The sequence below is a fragment of the Podarcis liolepis genome (genome assembly GCF_965112155.1).
Source record: "Podarcis liolepis genome assembly, chromosome: 3".
In the NCBI taxonomy this organism is placed as follows: domain Eukaryota; kingdom Metazoa; phylum Chordata; class Lepidosauria; order Squamata; family Lacertidae; genus Podarcis; species Podarcis liolepis.
This window is the reverse complement of record NC_139557.1, coordinates 109917207-109939423: the sequence shown is the minus strand read 5'-3', so window position 1 is coordinate 109939423 and position 22217 is coordinate 109917207. Positions and strand designations below refer to the sequence as shown.

Sequence of the window (22217 nt, the reverse complement as noted above, 5' to 3'; positions counted from 1 at the left end):
TGTGCAGAAACGTTTGCATTTGTTGCCCCGTCCACTTCCCCCTCTGGCCCTGCTCCCTGCTGGCATGTGGCCCTCAGAAAGTTCCCCAGAAGGGAATTTGGTCCCTGGGCCAAAAGTGTTTCAGCACCCTGGCAAGACTCCCAAACAGCCATCTTCATTTATTCAAAGACAGATCCTAGCATTTGGTTATACAGTCATACCTCGGGATAAATACGCTTCAGGATAAGTATTTTCAGGTTGCGCTCTGTGGCGACCCGAAAGTAACCGAGCGCGTTACTTCTGGGTTTCGCCGCTCACGCATGTGCAGATGGTCAAAATGATGTCACGCGCATGCGTGGAAGCGGCGAAATGCGACCTGCGCATGCGCAGACGTGCTGTTGCATCTTACATTCTGTTCGGGATGTGAATGGGGCTCCAGAACGGATCCCGTTCGCATCCCGAGGTACCACTGTATAAATCAGCAAATGCAAATGTTATGTAAATTTCTGTCCCGAGCCTGTACCCACAGTTTTTAAAGTACCGAACAGCACTCCTGACCTGGGCTGCAGCATACGTGACAAGGGGGGAAATTTCAGTATCTTCTTTCCCCTTTATTTGAAAATCAGGCCTCTTGTGCTTAACTGTGCTACAAGCTCAGCACTTAAATAATAGTTTCAACTTACTCCCCCCACCCACCCTCTGCCCTAAAGAGAAAAAGAGAAAATGAGCACTCATGGGTAATCTAGTCAACTGTGAACAATCAGGACATGTTAACATTTTGAAAGTCTAAGAAATGTGATGCATCCAAGTCAATGAGACAAAAATTATGGCGCTGGATGTAACAACCTGTACAGTTGTCCCTGCATATTGCTGTTTGCTGAGTTAATTGAGCGCGTATGTAAGGATTAATTAGAAAATCAATCAATCATATGTACTTATCTGGTCCCCATCAGTTTGCGGTGTATTTATCTTCATAATCTCCATGTGATGAAAGATGGGCAATTATCCCCATTTAGGTTACACACACACACACACACACACACACACACACACACAACCAGTTTCCACATTAAGGATAACACTGTTAGTTAACTCTGGTCTGCTGGTGTGATTAACTACTGTCGAGAAGTGTTGTGGGTGTTCACATGACCAAGCAGCACTGCAGTTATTGCAGTTGGATTTGCTGTTGTAATTTATGGAAAAGCTGTCTCTGTGGGCTCAGCCCTTCCATTGGGACTGGCTCAAAGACACAGTTATAGAATCAGAGAACTGCACTGTTCAAAGGGCCCCTAAGGGTTATCTAGTCCAAACCTCTGCTTAAAAACCTCCAAGGAAGGAGAGTCCACAACCTCCCAAGGAAGTTCGTTCCACTGTTGAACAGGTCTTACTCTCGGAAAGTTCTTCCTGATATTTAGTCAGGAGTCTCCTTTCTTGTAAGTTGAAGCCATTGTTGCAGGTCCTCACCTGTGTAGCAGCAGAATGCTCCATCATCTGTGTGACAGCCTTTCAGATTTTTGAAGATGGCTATCATATCTCCTCTCAGTCTCCTCTTCTCCAGGCTAAACATACCCAACTCCCTCAATGGTTCCTCATAAGTCTTGGTTTCCAGACCCTTGATCATCTTGGTTGCCCTCCTCTGTACACATTCCAGCTTGTCAATATCCTTCTTAAACTGTGTCACCCAGAATTGGCCACAGTATTCCAGGTGTGGTCTGACCAAGGCAGAATAGAGCAGTACTATTACTTCCCTTGGTCTGGACAATATACTTCTGTTGATGCAGTCTAGAATATCTTGAGCTTCCTTTCCTTTTCTGCCACATCATACTGTTGACTCCTGTTAAGCTTGTGGTCTATTAAGACCCCTAGATCCTTTTCACATGTACTGCTAGTAATAATAATAACAACTTATTATTTATACCCTGCCCATCTAGCTGGGTTTCCCCAGCCACTGTGGGCAGCTTCCAGCAAAATATTAAAATACAATAATTCATCAAACATTAAAAACTTCCCTAAACAGGGCTGCCTTCAGATGTCTTCTAAAAGTCAGATAGTTGTTGTTCTCTTTGACATCTGGTGGGAGGGCGTTCCACAGGGCGGGCACCACTACCAAGAAGACCCTCTGCCTGGCTCCCTGTAACTTGGCTTCTCATAGTGAGGGAACCACCAGAAGACCCTCGGCGCTGGACCTCAGTGTTGTGGCAGAACAATGGGGGTGGAGACGCTCCTTCAGGTGTCTACTGTCTAGTGGCAACTATTGTATGGGAACTCCGTTGCGGTTTTCCTTACATACAGGAACACACATATGTGTGCACACACACTCACAAAGTGACACTCCAGTTAAGGGTGGTAGAGCAGGAAACTGGCAGATCAAACCCACAGGGCGGCAGACCCTGGGAAATTCTCTTAGGCAAGCCTCGTGGAACAGAATAGGAGAATAGACAATTAGCAGGAAAGGGACGCCATTTGGATTTTCTGCCTCAGGCATTGCAATGTCTTGGGGCAGCCTTGACTCACAGGCACACACTTCCATATACAGTTTGGGGAAGAATGTGAACTCCAGGAATAAGTATTGTTTTGATTTAACTGGCTAGGCAAGGTCAAGACAGGAATTGTTTGGTAAAGGTGATAGCCGTAACTACAGGTGTTTCCGAGGGCCTGTAAGGGCAAAAGAGGGGTAGAATGTGGCAAGCCAAAGAGATGCACCTGCAAGCTGCTTACAAGAAGGAGGAGATGTGAAGAGGAAGTGTCACCAGTAGAGAGGGTAAATAAGCAAATCAGGAAAGGGAAGCATCAAAGAAAGCTCAGGATCAAGGAAGCGGAGGGTGATAAAATTGAGTGACACTGTGCGATGTAACTGGCAGCTTAAGAAGAACAAGGGCAGAGAAGAGGTACTTAAATTTTAATGAAATAATCAATACCAGTGTCAGGTTTCTATGGTGGACACATCCTTCCACCCCATTTCCTTACTATATTCCTTGATCTCAGGAAGAATGGTGCAAGATTTGGTTGCAATACCTTAAAAGGTGTCCAAATGCATAGTGGACAGATAAGACAAGCAACTTTCCAAAACAGATAGCAGAATCATTACTATTATTGGGTTGCATCCCAGTGTTTTGTTATCTTCAGAGCAGACCCATTGAAATGAATGGATGTGACTGACTTAGGTCCAGGTAATTTCAATGGGGCTACCTTGAGTAGAACTTTGTCAGGCACAGAACTTTTAACTCCAGCAAGGTGAGCAGTGATTGTTTCTTGTCCAAAGTAGTTACTTGGCTGGGCAGCTCTGGTAATAGTCACTTAAAACGGAATCCTCAGAGGAGTGTGAAATGAGCACTGTAGTTCCTGAATTTCAGGAGAGCCCTTCAGCTGAAAGCAACAATATATTGCAGAAATCCATCTCGGAGTTTTTGCAAAAACAAGGGATATGGAACAGGATCCCACTCACCTTGTTTTGCTCTATTTCTTTCTTTAAATCATCTCAATAATTTCAGGAGGGAGTCACCCAGCGGCCTAGGTGGGCCCCTCTAATTACGTTTTCATAACTTCCGAATTCATCAGTAAATAATGCATTTCCTAGTGTGTGGAACTGCGGAGGCGACGTTATTGTTTTAGTTATAGGTAGGCAGCCTTTGCAAATGGAATCAGCATTGCTGAAAACGAGAAGGCGGTCACTGCGAAAAAGAGCCTGGCTAATTATACCAATGGGAAAGTATTCTCTTTTGTTTCAGGAAGAGTCTTGTAAAGTTATTATGCAGGTGCCTCCTCAACAGTTCGTGGCAACTTTTCCCCCCCAAAATTTTCGCTGCAGACTTTTACCGAAGAGGTGGGAAAGCTGTGAAGGCTGAATGTGGCCCTCCAGTATGTTCTATCTGGCCCTTGGAAATCTCCATAGGCCACTCCCCTCTCCACAGGCCACACCCCCTCACTGGCTCCTCTATGCACTCCAAGCATTTTTGCCTGGAGAGATTTTGCCCTTGAACCCTGATAGCACCTCTTCCTTGTCTGATTGAGGAAAGAAGTGTGTGTGTGTGTGTGTGTGTGTGTGTGTGTGTGTGTGTGTGTAGAAACTAGCCTACTTAATATAAAGGTAACTTCTGCAATAAATACTCCACCAATTTTTGCCAATGGCTCCATCCTTTAATGGCATTTGGCACTGGAAAAGGTGTGTAGCCTTCAGACTGAGAAAGGTTTCCGAACTCTGTCTTCCTGAAATAGGTAAAGGTAAAGGGACCCCTGACCATTAGGTCCCGTTGTGACCGACTCTGGGGTTGCGGCGCTCATCTCACTTTATTGGCTGAGGGAGCTGGCATAGAGCTTCCGGGTCAAGTGGCCAGCATGACGAAGCTGCTTCTGGCGAACCACAGCAGCGCACGGAAACGCCGTTTACCTTCCCTCCGGGGCGGTACCTATTTATCTACTTGCACTTTGATGTGCTTTTGAACTGCTAGGTTGGCAGGAGCAGGGACCGAGCAACGGGAGCTCACCCCGTCGTGGGGATTCGAACTGCTGACCTTCTGATAGGCAAGTCCTAGGCTCTGTGGTTTAACCCACAGCGCCACCCGCGTCCCTTCCTGAAATAGAGATCTCTAAATCGAAGCCTTTGGGGTGGGGACTTAAAGCAAGATGGTAAACTTTAGTCTAACACTACTCACATTTTAGATCAGAAGTCGCCAGCCTTTGTTGATCAGGGTGGGCTACTCCAGCCCCCTGCAATTCGGGAATTGCAGCTAAAGAATCCCAGACAGACAGATGTTCAACCTCTATTTAATAACTTCCAAGGAAGAAGGGTCCACCACCTTTTTCACATGTACCACTGTCAAGCCAAGCTGTGCAGCTGGTTCTTCCTGCCTAAGTGCAGAATCTGACATTTGTCCCTTTGAAAGTCATTTTGTTAGTTTGGGCCCAGTTCTCCAAGCGGTTAAGGCCATACTCTACCCCAATTCTGTTTTCAGCGGCCTTGACTTACCCCTCTTGGTTTGGTGTCATCTGCAAATTTGATGAGCATCCCCTCAATTCCTTCATCCAAGTTGTTTATAAAGACATTGAACAACAACGGGCCTAGGACAAAACCATGTGGCACCCCACTTTTCACTTTTATCCAGGATGGTAAAGACCCATTAGTATGTACTCTCTGGGTTCAGCCAGCTACAAATCCACCTAACAGGAATATCATCTAGCCCACATTTTACCTGCTTATCATGGGGGACGTTGTCAAAAGCCTTACCGAAGTCAAGATACTCTGCATCCACAATATTCTCCTTCTCCACCCACAACATTCTCCTCTGTGTAAAAATTCACCCTGCACAATGTACACAAGTGTAGGCACACAGTCTTCAGCTGTAACCATGCGCAAAATGAAGTGCTCCTCAGAAGCCAGCGACTGAGTTTTATGAAAGCTATCAGCTGAAGAACTTCCCATTTAACAGAAGTGGCAAAATGGAAAAATACAATTCTTTAATCTGGTGGTGTTATTATTCTTGCGCTCAGTGAATCATACATGTTTATTCTTGAGAGGCACAATCTTTTTTTATATATTTTCAAAGTTGATGCAAACCAATTCATCAGAGACACACAGACGGTTATGTAAGGGATGCATTTGTGGAGGCCTTCACTCCCCAAAAGGAATTATTCAAAGAAAAATATATATTACCATGTCTTACTCACAAGACCATATTTATTAATTTAGGAATGTATCCAAGAAAGTCACCCTGGCCGTACACAGCAATCTACTTGTACAATGAACCTTCCCTTCCTCTTAATCTCCCCCCACCCCCAATGTGCCCCCTAGGGATGCGGGTGCCGCTGTGGTCTAAACTACTGAGCCTCTTGGACTTGCCGATTGAAAGGTTGGAGGTTCGAATCCCTGCAACAGAGTGAGCTCCCGTTGCTCTGTCCCAGCTCCTGCCAACCTAGCAGTTCAAAAGCACACCAGTGCAAATAGATAAATAGGTACCGCTCTGGCAGGAAGGTAAACGGCGTTTCCGTGCACTGCTCTGGTTTTGGTGTTCCGTTGTGCCAGAAGCGGCTTAGTCATGCTGGCCACATGACCCGGAAAAACTGTCTGTGGACAAACACTGGCTTCCTCAGCCTGTAAAGTGAGACGAGCGCCACAACCCCAGAGTCGTCTGTGACTGGACTTAACTGTCAGGGAACCTTTACCTTTTTTTAATATGCCCCCTAAATCTGTTCTGGGGTTTTTTTCCCCCAATCCCTCTCCTCTCCGAGCAGATATTTTTGAGCAGAGCAGAGATGGAATCCACATTCCATTGGGCAAGCAGAAGTCTGCGGCACACAGTACATCATCATCATCATCATTCTGTTTAGAGCTGCTGCTTATCTGACTGGGTTGCCCCAGGCACTCTGGGCTGCTCCCAACAGAATATTAAAAACACAATAAAATGTCAAACATTTGAAACTTCCCAAAACAGGGCTGCCTTCAGATGTCTTCTGTAAGTCAGATAGTTGTTTATTTCCTTGACATCCGAAGGGAGGGCGTTCCACAGGACGGGCGCCACTACCGAGAAGGCCCTCTGCCTGCTTCCCTGTAACCTCACTTTTCACAGAAGGCCCTTGGAGCTGGACCTCAGTGTCTGGGTTGAATGATGCTGGTGGAGATGCTCCTTCAGGTGTACATGGCCAAAGCTGTTTAGGGCTTTAAAGGTCGGCACCAACACTTTGAATTGTGCTCTGAAATGCACTGGAAGCATTCTTTAAGATCAGTGTTATTGGATGGGACAGTTAATAATTAGTAGATGCGATTTCTAATCTATCACTTCTCAAGAGCTCAGGCCAGATGACTTATCTGGCCCTTAGCCATGGCAGAAAGCCCATGTAACTGTGCGTAATAATAATAATTTTATTATTTATACCCTGCCCATCTGGCTGGGTTTCCCCAGCCACTCTGGGCGGCTCCCAGCAGAATATTAAAAACACGATAAAACATCAAACATTAAAAACTTCCCTAAACAGGGAATGGTTGGGTGCTTCATTGCACAGGGTTGGACTAGATGACCCTGAGGGTGCCTTCCAACTCTATAATTCTAGGATTCTAGGATTCTGTGGTCAAGATGTTGCGTGTGTGTGTGGCTATATATATATTGAGGCTCAAAAGAGAATGAAGCAAGTTAAAGGCATTACTAAATAAGAGATGAAGTATCTGACATTTTTACCCCAGAATGGAACCGACAGAGAGGATGGTGGGAATCGAGTTCAAAATGAGCTTGGGCTCTCTGAGCTTTTGTTAGAATAATTGCTAAGTTAATTTTGTCTTTCCTGTGCTGAAGATCACTTGTCTTCTTCCTTACTGTAGACATTCATTATCCTAAGTAGTTTTGAGTGATTCTCAAAAGGCCCTCAGGGAGCTGGAGAGGAGGACTTGATAACGTTAACCCTTGGAGCTGTCATGACTCATTGGTTCTTAGCAAAAAGAGAGAGAGAGAGAGAAAGAAAAACTTGCACAAAGTATAACGGCCTATCCCCTATTAGGTGGATAGTTCTTCCACGGGTGCTTCTCAGTGTATAAATTGTTGGCCCTTATTTGTCATTAAAAAATTATAAAATTAAGAACATACTTTGCTAGAAAAATCTCCAGCGTTCAGTCCCCAGCATCTGCAGGTATTCCCTGAAATCCTGGAGAGCTGGTGTCAGTCAGAGTTGACAATACTGAACTTAATGGATCAATAGTCTGATTTTGTACAAGGCAGATTCCTGGGTTCGTAGCAAACATGTTCCAATATTATAGGGTCGTAGCTGAGGGGTAAAGTACCGGTATCTTCTGTGGATTCAGAAGATCCCACGTTCAATTCCTGGAAGTTTGAGGTAGGGCTGGGAATTCCTGCCAGCCAGTGTAGACAGGCTGCCAGCTCCTGCCAGCCAGTGTAGACAGCATTGAGTCAGAGGCACCAATGGTCTGATTCAGTGTAAGACAAAATCCAGTGTTCCTGTGTGTTTCCAAAGGAGCCGAGGGTGGCAAACAACCAAACGGAAAGCCAGCACGATTAAAAATAAAATGAGGGAAAGCACTGGGAAATATTAATCTTGTCTAAAATCTCTGGAAAACAATGGCATAACCTCACATGTAATAATTGCCAGGAACAGTCTCTTTCGTCCATCAAGTGCCTGGGCAAACAGGAATATTTTTAAATTCCTCCTGAATGTTCATAATGAGGGAGGCAGATTGAGGAGGGTGAGAAACTTGATTCGTTTAGAGATGAATCTACCTAATTCACAATTCCCAAAATGATACACAAACTAAAACACAGTCGTACTTCAGAATTCACAATTGATTTGCAAGCAGTGTATCATTTGACGTCTCCCAGAGAATCTTGGGAATTGTAGTTTGTTATAATTATTTTATTATTATCTATTCAATTTCTGTACTGCCCATCATCCAAGGATGATGGGGCAGTTTACAGTATAAACACAAAAATACACAACACAGTAACAAACAGAAACAGTTAAGAGTCCTGAACTGCAATTCCCAAAGTGGTTTAACAATCAATCTCTCTTCTCAGGGAATTCTGGGAACTGTAGCTCTCAGAGAGAAATAGAGATTTCCGAACGGCAATCAGCACCTTTAACAAACTTCAGTTCCCCATATTCTTTGGGGGGGGGGAGCCGTGAAAATGAAAGTGGTATAATATCACTCTAAATGTATTCTGCAAGTGTGACCTGTGCCTTATTTAAACATATGCTGTGAATGCTATTTCTGTGGTATTCTATGCATGATGGACCATTTGCACATGCAAATGATAAGAGAATGTTGCAATCACATGATGATAAACATACATGTGTGAATCAATTTCAGCTGAGTTCAGGTATGTGTGTTATGTGTGTGCTTATAGCCTCTCCCCAATGTACAGTTTTTGGCTATTGGTTATTGAAGGTGGTGTTGTTAGTTTGTTTTTGTTCCTTCTACACCTTCCTTGCATCTGTAGTTAGAAATTAGGTATCTGGGGTATGTAAACAGCCATTCCTCCAGTTGCCTGCAATGACTAAGAATGATCTCCAAGTAAAGGTGTCTGTGTCTTTTATGGATTTTGATGAAAGCCTCTCATGCGTTTTTGTACATGCATGCTTTTCTAATGGTCACACTGCATCATGGGTTTTGTATTCTTTGGGTTATTTAAACAGATAGGTTGTGCACATGTTCAGCTTGCAACTGTGGAAATGCCTTGCTGTGAAAGATTGAAGTATGATTTTGCCATCAGGCTACAGTTGGTTTGGAGCGAAAGGGTTAACATGTCACAAAATTACAACTTGATGTAAAGGTGAAAATATTGAGAAAACCCCAGGGGCTTGGCGCAGCCTGGTTGAAACATAACAGGAACGCCAATATTTTTGACATGGCATAATGTGTGTTAATGGGATTTGCAATCAGATCTATTGGAAATGTATTGGATTTTCATATGGGCAGCAGGATATCCAGATTAGGACATAAAAGTGGATTATTATTATTATTAACCAGCTCAAATTCTTTTGTGGGTTTTGTTTGATTGCTTGTGTCTTGTTTGTGTGCATTTTGGAGGCATTTTGGGGTTCTTGTTTTTCTGTCGCTTCTTCCTTTTCGTCTTTAACTTGATCAAAGCTGATCCTGTAACATAATTTACCTTGAAGAACCATGCAATATATCTGCTTATTGCTGACTGATGAGTGATAGCAGATGTGCTTGGGGGAAAAAAGGTTTCCCATATGGCATCCCAGATGTTTCCTTACTCCTTTGTGGATGAATTATTGTAACTTTCGCAGTGAGGGCAGTGTTAACAGTAAATAATTATATCTTTCAAATGCCAAAAGGAACAGCTCGTTCTGCTAAGGCAGCCAATAGTGAATGTGGCAGGATCTGTTACCTGAACCCCCAGATCTCTTGGTTTGTTGAGTACTCCTGCATGCACTCCATTTCATGCAAAAGCTTTATTAATCTGGTAATAGCCAACATTGGTTATACTCAGAGTAGACCCATTCACTTCAGTGGATTTACTCTGTGTAGGGCTAATGTATGCCACCCGTTGTTTATCTGATGGGCTGATTCCCTAAATTTATCCAGGACTCTGAAGCTGAATAGATCATTCCGTTCTGTCTTGTCTGCTGACCTACTTATGCGCAAGAAGCGCTGAAGGGATCGCCAGAGCTTCTCCCCCTTTTGTTACCTTAGAGAAGCAAACGCCTGCCTCTCACAGATGGGTTTGTCTCTCTTAAAAAACGTGCTGTTCTCAATGGCACCGTGGCATCTTCATAACACATCTCTCAATATCGCCTAATTGTCATCATGGAATCATTGTGGAGAAAACATTCATTATAAAACATAACACAGGCAAAATGCCATTCATTAGCCGGGGCATAAAAATGATAATTACAGTCAGAAGGTTGTGTGTGTGTGTGTGTGTGTGTGTGTGTGTGTTTTCTGAGGCAGCCCTGGATTGAGGGCTGTGTGCTAATTGCACTGTTTAAGCTTGCAAATTAATGGGAAGCAAAAACACAGTAATCAGCCAAAGGGAAATAGATCAAAATAGTTTAAGTAGGATTTACGGCGGTGGGGTTCATTTCTCTCCTCCATCGCTCCCAACGTGTCTTCTTCTTAGTTTCTGGCTTAATTACATTCAGTTGGAGTTGCAGAAAACCTGAAACTGAGCGGAGGTGATTGTATAATATACGAGCACGTAATGTATTCCTCGCATCTGCAAGCCGGAGAGGCGGGTAGGAGGGGAAACAGGCTGCCTTTAGAGTGGTACCCAATGGTGAGGCACAGCACTCCTCATCCGCAGGAGAAACTGCAGCATCCTCTCTTGCAGCAGAAGTCCAGCCATTGGCTTCCCTGCGCCCATGTGACCAGCAGAGCTCTGTTTCTACCCCCCCACCCTCTCGTCTTCCATCTGTGTGCGGAGCACTGATAGGCCGGGCTGATGCGCAGGCAATTTATCATCTCGATCTCCCACTGAGTCAGGAAGCTCTCCTGTCACCAGTATTGATTTCAGAGGATGGACTAAATTTCCTAGGATTTCCATTAAGAATTAAGAAAAAAGCTATAAGCACGCAGGGTAGCCAGGCAGACATGGATATGAGATGGCACTGTGAATCCTCTCAGGTAGCTTCTTCTCTCACGGCCGATGCAGACCAGAGGCTAAGCACTGCAGCATGCAGGGTTTAAGAGACTTAGTCGAAAAAACAAAAAAAAAATATGATTATGATGATAATAAAGGAGGAGGAGGAGGGGGGCAAAGCATTTGCACCAATTACTTTTTCTTCTTTTTTCTTTTTACCAAAAAAAAAATGTTTTTATTTAAATTAGAAATTGTCTTCTTGGAGATTGCATGCCGTTAAGATACGGAGCTCAAATTTCTGCATGCGATCTGGCTTTTTAAATTTCAGGATCTTCTTCTTTTACGCTCAAGAAACTAGCACTTTAAACCCTGGTGCATTCTGTTCTCTTTAACTGCTGCTTTTCTAAGCCACAGCTTGTGTGTGTGTTTGTGTTCACGCGTGTGTGTGTGTCTCTTAATTTTTGCTTGTTTGGAAAGGAGGAAGCGAGGAAGCCAACGCGAGCATGAAGAACAGATGCTTTCAATAATTGCTAGGTGGCTTTGTTTTTAATGACCTAGTAATTATTTTGGCTAAAAAAACCAGATGCTTAAACCCTGAGTATGCATGCTTTGGGGCACAATTTTGCATGTGTGTGTGTGTTTGCTTCTGTTTCTTTACCACTGTTAGCAGAGCACGGATGTCTCTGAATCTGTGTGCATGCCTTGTTTTTCTGCGTACGGAAGAATGACCGTGTTTGACTATTTAATATTTCATGGAACATAATGCAAAAGAGCATTATTTCTTTTTTTAAAAAACAAAAAAAACTAATGCTGATATATAAATATATATATATTAAAGGTTAGTGGGATTTGCATGTTCATAACAACAAATGTATTTTTTTCCCTGTATTTGAGTGGAGGGGGTGACTAACTCTCTGTTTGCTTCTAACATGGAAATGTCAGTAACAAATCTCCAAGGCATCTAATTTAAAGTCTTTCCATTTTTTTCAGGATTATTCATTCCTATGATTTTATTATATGTGTGTGTGTGTGTGAAATACAGGCATCAGATGTGTGCATAAATCGTATTTGTGTGTGAATGTACGTGTGTGTGGACCCCCTGTAGAAATAGAGACACCCCTTCACAGTCCTTATTCACAACAACAAGAGCGAAAGGGTCTTCACACTATCTACAGCTTGTGTGTTACCACAGGAGTGATGGGAGTCCCATTAGCCAAGGAGACAGGCATACAACAAGGTGTAAGACAATAGATTTATTGGGAGGGAAGGAGAGCGAAACAAAGGCTTAACATAAAGAGAGTAATTGGCAGGTTTTCTTTTTAAATCTCTTGTTATTAGAGTTCAGGGCAGAGGGATTTATAATTACCCTACCCCCCCCAAAAAAAAAAACCAGAATAACAATACACTCCATTAGCAAGTATTATTCTGTATTTGCCCAGATTCATTTATCAGCAGTTGTTAATCTGCCAGCATGCTGGCAGATTTGTGTTGTTTGATTTTTATTCGTTTGTTTTGATTTCTTTCTATTTTTCTGGGTCGGAGGGAGAGTTTACTTTAGATATCAAAGTTTGTGCAAAGTGTTTTTTTTCTTTCTGGAATTGCATCTGAGCTCTGTTCATCTTTGTTACTTGAGCAGTCAGAAAGCAGAGGTGTTTCCTGTCTCGGATCAGTTAATTGTGAGGTTGTGTTTTCTGAGGGCAGTCACGATGGGGTCGGGTTTTTCAGAGGACAGGTATTTTTGGCCGGACATGGTGTGCTGTGGAAACTGCGAAACATTATCAACATTTCTGTTATTACTGTTGCTGTTGTATTATATAGGGTCTGTTAACAAATCTGATTCAGGGGGTGGGTTCTAGTGATTATCAGCAGAGATAAATGCTAGACGAGGTTGAATGAAATGGCTCTCACCTTGGAAAACCTCAGCCTCTGCTTGGTTTCAGCCTGAGAGGGCTACACCACGAATTTTAACATTCCCAGCTCAGTCTTCCCAACAGCTGTTCACACTCATCTCTTGGGGACCATAGATAATTTGGCATGGCTAACAGCCTTTGCCAGAAGAGGCTAAGGGGTTGAGGTTCCATGGAAATCGAATTGCCTTCCTTCCCCACAATCCTTGCTGGTTTAACATGCAGTTAATTGGCAGGGCATTCTGAAGAACTGTACAAAATTCTCCCCCACATTTGCAAGCGCGATGGCAGCAGAAGACACCCAGATGGCTTCCAGTTCAGCTTATACACTCTCTTAATTGTTATCTCCCAGGGTGGGTGGGAGCTTTTGTGAATTCTCTGGGCCTGTTTCTGTACAGTCACCAAAATCAGATGGCAACACTTTTTGTGCAGGAGAAGTGACAGGTTTAAGGGGGCCCTGGGCAGGACAGCCCCTGGAGAGCAGGGACTGCACCACTCTGATCCCTTCTCCTCCCCCCTCCGCGCAACCTATTTTAAATTTTTATATATTTACAACTGGGGTGGTGTACACTGCTCAGATACTGCAGAGGTTGTTCTCTCGGATGTGTCAGAAGCTTTTAAGCATACCACCAGACAATGGGCCAGTTTTATTGATTGCCAGTCCATTCCACTCAGAAGCAATCCCCCCTTGAATTCAGGGTGGCTTACTCTCAAGATAGTGGGCACAGGACAGCTCTCAACAAATCTGGCCTTCACACATTACGCAGCGCCAAATCTAGGTTTGCTGCCAGGCTGCGCAACAGAGAACTGTAGCCGGTCAGTGATCTGGCAACACTCTGTGGGATGCTCTCCTCAGAGATGCCCGCTGGGCCCTTGCCTTGTATATTAGTTAAGATGCTTGGCAAGGAATTTTGTTTTCCCCAGAAAGCCTTCCGTTGCCATGGTGCTGTTCTTTGTGACTTCACTATTTAACAGTGGTGCACCTGTTCTTCAACCATCAGTGTCTTTTAATTCAATTGTCTTTTCTGCTTTTCATTTTGTATTATTATTATTATTATTAAAAAAAGGTTTCATGTTTTTATTGGCTTTGTGCCATAGGTCTCTTGGGGTTTGTTTTGATAAAGAAAAGTGGGATTTGAGTTATTCAGATAACTAAATGGAGATTCAGCTGGCACCTTTATTGTACACCTTTAGGCGTCAGGCAGAAATGTTCCTGTTCAACCAGGCCTTTGGCTGATTAACAACTGAAACCTTTAAAATGTGTTTGTGGGAGGGGGAGGGAAAGTTACTGCTTTGTTTTTGTTTTTATTATTTATGTTTTGATTTTATCTTGCATTTTTATGTTGTGAACCGCCCTGAGATCTACGGATGAAGTGCGGTATACAAATTTAATAATAATAATAATAATAATAATAATAATAATAATAATAATAATAATAATGAATGCACTTCTTTGCCACCTGTACTTAGGTGTACACTTGTGTGCTCAGTTACAATTTAAAAGATGTGAGGTAGCTCATCTCCAGATGAGTAAGAGTCAAAGAACATCTTGTTTTAATGAGTGATCACATTTAAGGTATCTATTTGCTCCAAGTAGCAACTGGGGGGGATCAGGATTGGGGCCACAGCTACTGGGTTCAACCCTCCACCGCCAACACTGTTCCACAGCAGCAGTCATGATCTACTTTCTTGTTGTTGTTTCGTCATCTTAGTCGTGTTTGACTCTCAGTGACCCCATGAACTAGAGCAGGCCTTGGAAACTCTCACTTTCTTCTCAAAGCTTCTCCTTTTTTATGTCCATGGAGTTTTCTTGGCAAAATACTGGAGTGGTTTGCCAGTTCCTTCTCCAGGTGGATCACATTTAGTCTAAATTCTCGGCTATGACCTGTCCATCTTGGGTGGCCCTGCAAGGCATAGCTCATAGCTTCTCTGAGCTATTCAAGCCCCTTCGCCACGACAAGGCAATGAAGGGGCATGATCTACTACCCCCCAAAAAATACTTCCCTCCTGGAGCAAATAGCTGCTTCCAGAGAGATGATTTTCATCAAGACCACAGTGAAGAAGGATGAATGCCCCACTCCCACATTCCTGATCCAGTTCCTGCCCCTCCCTTGACTTTTATTTCTAGTTTTTTTATTGTTTTAAAGGGAAGGCAAGAAACAGGCATGCCAAAATGTGACTGCATTGTAATGTGTAGTTTAGCTCTGAGATATTTATAGCCCATATTTGTCCCTTATTGGTCTGTTGCATGAGATCAAAGGGAGTGATGCCATCTGCTGTGGGACTGCAATGTACAAGTGTGAAATTTGGTGCTGGGATGTGACGTCCAACATCCTAAGTTTACAAGTTTCTAGTCCTTTTGACTGCAAAGGGTGTGGCCAGTCTCAGAAGCCAGGGGTAGGGGCTGAACAGCGATTGCTTATACTTCCCTCTCATTATTGTACAATATGGAATTTAATAGATGTTTTATATGAGGATACTCTGCTGTCAGTGTGCCTTGATTTCATCCCATTATACTAATAATAAAATAATAGATTTCCAGGCACTTCATGGTGTGCTTTGAAATAAGATTATGGGCCTCTGTTGTATTGACTTTGCTGCACTTCCCCTGCTTTTTAATTTCCCAGACAAATGAGTAAGGATTGTGTCTTTTCTTGGATCATTGTCTACTGTTTTCTAAGCACTTGGTTTGTTTCATGTGGTTGATGTGTAGAGTACATAGGGTCTTGGTAGACCTGGTCTCTTCCAAGGCTCCTTGTGTTTCCAGAGTATTATCAAACTCATTTTGTTCCTGAGGATCCGTTGCAGCCATGGTAGATATACTCCTTTCTCTTGCCTCTTTCTGAAGCTGATGCAGAGTGTGTGCAAAGTTCTCAATTTTCTAGAATAGTACAACTCTAAACGACTTCTTAAATTTTAGGGCAGTGAGGATTTCTATAAATTTTTGGTAAAGGTAAAGGGACCCCTGACCATTAGGTCCAGTTGTGGACGACTCTGGAGTTGTGGCGCTCATCTCGCTTTATTGTCCGAGGGAGCCAGCATACAGCTTCTGGGTCATGTGGCCAGCATGACTAAGCCACTTCTGGCAAACCAGAGCAGTGCACGGAAACGCCGTTTACCTTCCCGCCAGAGCAGTACCTATTTATCTACTTGCACTTTGACGTGCTTTCGAACTGCTAGGTTGGCAGGAGCAGGGACCGAGCAACGGGAGCTCACCCCATTGCGGGGATTCGAACCGCCGACCTTCTGATCGGCAAGCCCTAGGCTCTGTGGTTTAACCCACAGCACCACCCGCGTACCCAGTTGTTGGTAAACTCAACCAAATTTCCTGATTCATGTCCTTGGCCTGATTCATGTCCTTAAAAAAAGCTGTTGAAGTGGTTGTAGCAGAAAATAACTTATCAGTGGCTTATCTGTGTTTCCCCCATAATGAGATAATGAGTGTAGCTTGAGTTACCAAGTGGATTGGTCTTTTTATAAGGAAATCTCCATGCCTCCCCCACTACCTTCTTAGGTGTTGTTGCTGCTGTTGAATCCTTCCATATGACTGATACATTGGTTAAGCCATTTAATTTCAATGCATTTTACATTGAAAGACTCAGTTCCATGGACCCCGTTTCTGGCAGCAACATGTTGCTCATGCAACACATGAGATATGCATTGCCTATGTGTGATCAAGCGTTCTGCTTTTCCAAGGTGTCCAGTCACAAAGACTAAATCTGTGTACGTTCAGGAACCAAAGTCAGGATGGCACAGCCTTTCTGTGATTTCTGAATGGGGGAAAGTACACCGTTTTCTGCTGCCACATACACACACAAGGAGTCGGCACTGGCACAGCCATTGGGTGAGGTGAGGCCACCACCTCAGGTGAAGGAAGCCCCTGAGATGGTGTCCCTATGGGTGCCTCCTCTGCTGCCAGCATAGAAGCAGTGCCAACATTGGGTGAGATCTTGCTGATTTTCAGCAAGATCTCACCAAAAGCCATGTGAGATCTTGCAGAGCGTTTGAGATCTTGCCGGAAATGGGTGCGATCTCACCCACAATTGAGGCCAATTCCGCTTCTCCACCAGCATTGGGTTAGTAGGGCTGGCAGAGGTAGCAGAATGCTAAGGTAAAGGTAAAGGGACCCCTGATCATTAGGTTCAGTCGTGGCCGACTCTGGGGTTGCGGCGTTCATCTCGCTTTATTGGCCAAGGGAGCCGGCGTACAACTTCCGGGTCATGTGGCCAGCATGACTAAGCCACTTCTGGCGAACCAGAGCAGCGCACGGAAATGCCGTTTACCTTCCCGCCGGAGCGGTACCTATTTATCTACTTGCACTTTGACGTGCTTTCGAACTGCTAGGTGGACAGGAGCAGGGTCCGAGCAACGGGAGCTCACCCCGTCGCGGGGATTCGAACCGCCGACCTTCTGATCAGCAAGTCCTAGGCTCTGTGGTTTAACCCACAGTGCCACCCGCGTCCAAAGCCAGCAGAATGGTAGGGCAGCACATTTCACTTTAAGCAGTGAAACGGGGCATGCCGCCCTTGCAAGGAGCTCAGGTAAACCTGATGTATTGTATGAGAAGGAGACCTAATTCACAGCTGTTGACCTTAATCTTAACCCAATTCACCAGGTCTTAATGGTCAAGTGGATCAGGTTGAAGTTACACTAAGTAGCTATTATTATTTTCTGACATGATGTTCCTTCTTCTGAATGCTCCAGCTACATCATTGTTCTGCATTTCCTGGCTCAGCCCGCATTTTTTAAAAAGAGACTGTGCATTTAAACTATTTTCATATTGGTTTTCTCTTTTTCTGAAGTGCCGTGTATGTCTAGGCCAAGAATTGCCTTTCAAAGGAAACCAAACCGTAAATCAAATACAACCAATTTGGTTAGGATGCATCCTGCAAGAAACCACCTTTAGCTGTCTTCTCTTAATGGGTTTGCAAAATCTTATAATGATCCATTGGGATTTGGATCTGAAATGTACTATTGACATAGTCGTACCAAGGGATATATTTTTTTAAAATAAACCGTTTAAAACCCATCTGCACTTCTTATAAGTGCTTGTATTAATATATATATTTAAAAACCTTAAAACCTGCTGACCAGTTCATTGGGGGCACCGCCTTAATCAATCAAAATGTTTTAGATTGATTATTCTGACATTAATCAAATAGTCGCTGAACCACGTACTAAATCTTCTCTCTCTCTCTAAGCTTCAAGTAGTACCTACACATACTGTAAAAGCAGGCTCCATGGAAACAAAAGAAAATGGAGCGTTGCCTGTATGCGTGAGTTAAAACAGGTCAGAAGCCCATGTGCTTATTGTTATAATCACACCATACCTGTTTTTTCATACCTGTTTTAGCACATAGATAATATTCCAATCCCATTACTTTCAGTGGGGTTCATGTGCACCCAGCTAAGAAAGCAAATAGCTTTTTTTTGGGGGGGGGGAGTGAGAGAGAGAAAATTGTTCTTGAAGAAAGGCCATTTTTAATTAAAATTGCCCCCCAACCAGTGTCCATTTCAGAAAAGAAATAGGTGTTTGCAGTTAACTAAGATATTTGGTAGGCAGGGAATGACCTGAACAAGATTGGATTGTTTCAGGGTGAGCACACCTGGTGTGCATGAGAATTTCCAGCTTGCTGATTCCACCTGTTGGAAGGTTAGGTTCCTACTCTCCCAAGCACTTTGGAATCAACCCCTTCCTGCTGGTTGAAAAGAGCTACCAAGTATTTTGCTTTTCCTCAACCTGCAGGGTGGTCATGTGACCTACTTTACAGAGGACGCTCATCCATTTGAACGGAGGATAAAGCTATCCATGGCAGCTGTAGCTCCAGTGATCCTCCTAATTCCAGTGTGAAAGGCAGTACAGTGGTACCTCGGGTTAAGTACTTACTGTATTTTTTGCACCATAACACTCACTTTTTTCCTCCTAGAAAGTAAGGGGAAATGTCTGTGCGTGTTATGGAGCGAATGCCTGCGGGTGGGGTGGGGGATCTGCTGCAGTCGTGAGCAGACGATCCATGGTTCCCCTTCCTTCCCTCCTCCGTGGTTACAAAGCATGGATCCACATGGATCCTCAGGGTTTTTGCATTGGGCTACTCCAAACTCACTGTCAGATCACGTGTCTGTGGCCACAGCATGAACCACAAAAATCATATATCCACTATTTCGTTTAGAATATTTTTTTCTTGTTTTCCTCCTCTAAAAACTACGTGCGTGTTATGGTCTGGTGCGTGTTATAGAGTGAAAAATACGGTAATTCGTTCCGGAGGTCCGTTCTTAACCTGAAACTGTTCTTAACCTGAAGCACCACTTTAGCTAATGGGGCCTGCTGCTGCTGCACCGCCAGAGCACAATTTCTGTTCTCATCCTGAAGCAAAGTTATTAACCTGAAGCACTGTTTCTGGGTTAGCGAAGTCTGTAATCTGAAGCGTATGTAACCTGAAGCGTATGTTACCCAAGGTATGGGAATTGTAAGTGGAAAGAGTGCTTCTACTCACAGGTCCAGCTTCTTAGTTCCTCATAGGTATCTGGTTGGCCATTCTGAGGATGCCGGCTTAGATGGCCTTTAGTTTGATCCAGAAAGGTTCTTCTTAGGTTCTTCATGGAGTCATCTGTTTGAAGGCCTGCTCTGTCCAAGCCCAGTTTAAAGTTAAAGACCCCTAAGAAGGGAGAGCAGCGAGGAGCCTTGATGTTGCCCATCAACAGTTAGGCTCTGAACTGAGCAGGCACACCGGGTGCAAGGGTGAGATATATCCTCTTTCTGCTACAGTCATTGTTTCTGAAGTGTTAGCGTATGCAACATTTCATGCAGATCTGTGTCCTCTTTTTTGGTGACGTTGCCTCCTTTTTGACAGTGCATAATTGGCTACTCTATATCCCCGACCCAACCCTTTCAGTGGTGTCCAAACTTTTTTCAAAGAGGGTCTGATTTGATGAAAGGAAAGGCTGTGAGGGCTGACCAAAGAGCCGACCAAAATTGTTGAACTTTTTTTAGGATTGAAGTTCTTGAGGGTTTTTTAGGATTTTACCCCAGGAAATAAACTGCCTTAGGGACGGGCAGGGCAAATTAGGCCCCCGAAACAGACGTTGGACATGCCTGCCTTATGTAGTTTTGTGCAGAGAAAGGAGCTTGGCAAGTCTGGATTTAGAGAGGCTGGCTGAAATTTCTTCCCTGCATAGGAAACTGCCTAATGCCAAGTCAGACCATTGGTCCATCTAGTTCAGTGTTTCCCAACCACTGTTCCGCGGCACACTAGTGTGCCGCGAGATGTTGCCTGGTGTGCCGCGGGAAAAATTAAAAAATTCAAAAGATAGCTTCATATCCGGAGAGGCGGCCTTCAGGCGAGTTTTAATTTTAATTTTCCTTCTCCCACTTAATGCCCCACGCTTGCCCGAGCAGCTTGCAGTCCTCAGTAACCATGGCGACCCGAGGGAGGGGAGGGAACAGGGAAGTCGAGGGCGGCGGCGAGCCACGATGACGTCAGTGGGCCGTGCCGCCTCACCCTGGCACGGTGTGAGAGCCCCGGCTAGTGGCGCGAGCTTCGGAATAAGTGGGATCCGCGTGCGCGAGACCGAGATCGCGGGTAAGGAGCTCAGCCCTGGGCAGGAGGAAGCGGGGCCGCGCGTGCGGGCCACATCCCCACAGAGAGCGAGCCTCCCCCGGCCCACCACTCCGGGCAGGTCCACTCGCATGAGAGGGCGGCGATGGCGACGGCCGGCAGCTTGCCTGCAATGCCATCCCTCGAGCAGACGAGGAGCCTGGAGGCTACCAGATGCGAGTCCTCTTTCCCACCCTGCTCGGGAGTCCAGAGCACTTGGTCGCATTCAGGATCTAGAGTGGGGAAGCAGGGCTTGTGTCTGGGCTGGACACATTGGGCTGCCTGTGCCGCTCGACCTGCGGGGAGAAATCAGGGTGGGAGTCACGACCGTGAGGCAGGGCTGCCAAGTGTGGCAGAAGAGGACACGGCCGTCGCACCTGTCCTTAGGTAGGAGCTTCTTCCGTGTCGACCTGCTGCCCTAAAGTCTTGGCTTTTTTCTTGGCTTTTTGGCAGTTGGCACAGAAGGAAGGCAAGGGGGAGGGGAAAAAATTGAAACTTACACTTTCGTGCGTCCCTCCCGGCGTGGCGCTGCGCGCTGACGTCACGGGGCTGTAATGGTGGTGTGCCTCAAGATTTTTTTCATGAAACAAGTGTGCCTTTGCCCAAAAAAGGTTGGGAAACACTGATCTAGTTCACTATTGTCTACACTGATACACAGTGGCTCTCAGAAAGGGTTCCTTCCCAGTCTGGTGCTAGTGGCTCAGTGGTAGAGCATCTGCTTTGCATTCAGAAGGTCCCAAGTTCAATCCCTGCCATTTCCAGGTAGAGTTGCAAATGTCCCAGGTCTGTAAGCCTGGAGAGCCCCTACTTGGAGATACAGTGGTACCTTGGTTTACAAACTTAATCCGTTCCAGAAGTCCGTTCTTAAACCAAAGCGTTCTTAAACCAAGGTGTGCTTTCCCATAGCAGCGGGGGTCTCAATTTACAAATGGAACACACTCAACAGGAAGTGGAACATGTTCTGCTTCCAAGGCAAAGTTCACAAACCAAAACACCTACTTCCGGGTTTGCAGCATTCTATTTCCAAGTTGTTCATAAACTAAGCTGTTCTTAAACCAAGGTACCACTGTGCTGGAGATTGGACTTTCTGCCTGCAATGCATGCAGCCAAGCATGAACCAAGGCTAAGATTGGGTAAATACTGTATTTTTCTGTGTATAAGACTAGGTTTTTAAACCAGAAAATTAGGTTTTAAATTGGGGCTCGTCTTATACACAGGTAGTGTTGAGGGGTGTTTTCTTAATTTGGAGTCCCCCACAATAGGGGGCGTCTTATACATGGGGGGCGTCTTATACACGGAAAAATATGGTATATATCAATTTCTTTCTCATTTTCTCCAACCTTCAGTTCTCCATATTCACAATTTAAAAAAAGGGCACCCTGAGATCCCCCCCACATTTTCATGCACCTTTTTGTATACAATTCAGCTCAATATATGCATATTATTGTAATAGACCTTTGTGTTTTATTTTCACTACTACATACATTTTTATGGACACTTTCCTCTAATATAGGCATTTTTGCATATTTTTGGAGAACTGCATCACCAAATTTGGTGAAGTGCACATTTGCAAGGATGGCTGTTTCCAAGAGTAGCAGTTTCTGGGAGTGCAAGTTCTGTATTTTCACACTGAAATGCACAGAACTGAATTATTCTCCATCCCTAGCCAAGGCTGCCCTTCATTAGGACCTCTGACC

The 22217-nt window shown here is 44.5% G+C and overlaps 1 protein-coding gene across 50 annotated transcripts in view; it reads left to right on the top strand.

Annotated features, from left to right (window-relative positions):
* Nucleotides 1-22217, top strand: part of NRXN1 (neurexin 1) — a 1011196-nt gene that overhangs the window by 928174 nt on the left and 60805 nt on the right. Inside the window, exon 1 of one of the 50 annotated variants that reach the window (XM_083494085.1) lies at nucleotides 10857-11062. The exons of 48 other annotated variants lie outside the window; for them this stretch is intronic. In XM_083494085.1, coding sequence (XP_083350211.1) covers nucleotides 11030-11062 — 33 coding nt within the window. In that variant the 5' untranslated portion in view covers nucleotides 10857-11029. Of the gene's footprint in view, nucleotides 1-10856; nucleotides 11063-22217 lie in introns of those variants that run through there. One more of the 50 variants, XM_083494083.1, reaches the window with a different exon arrangement.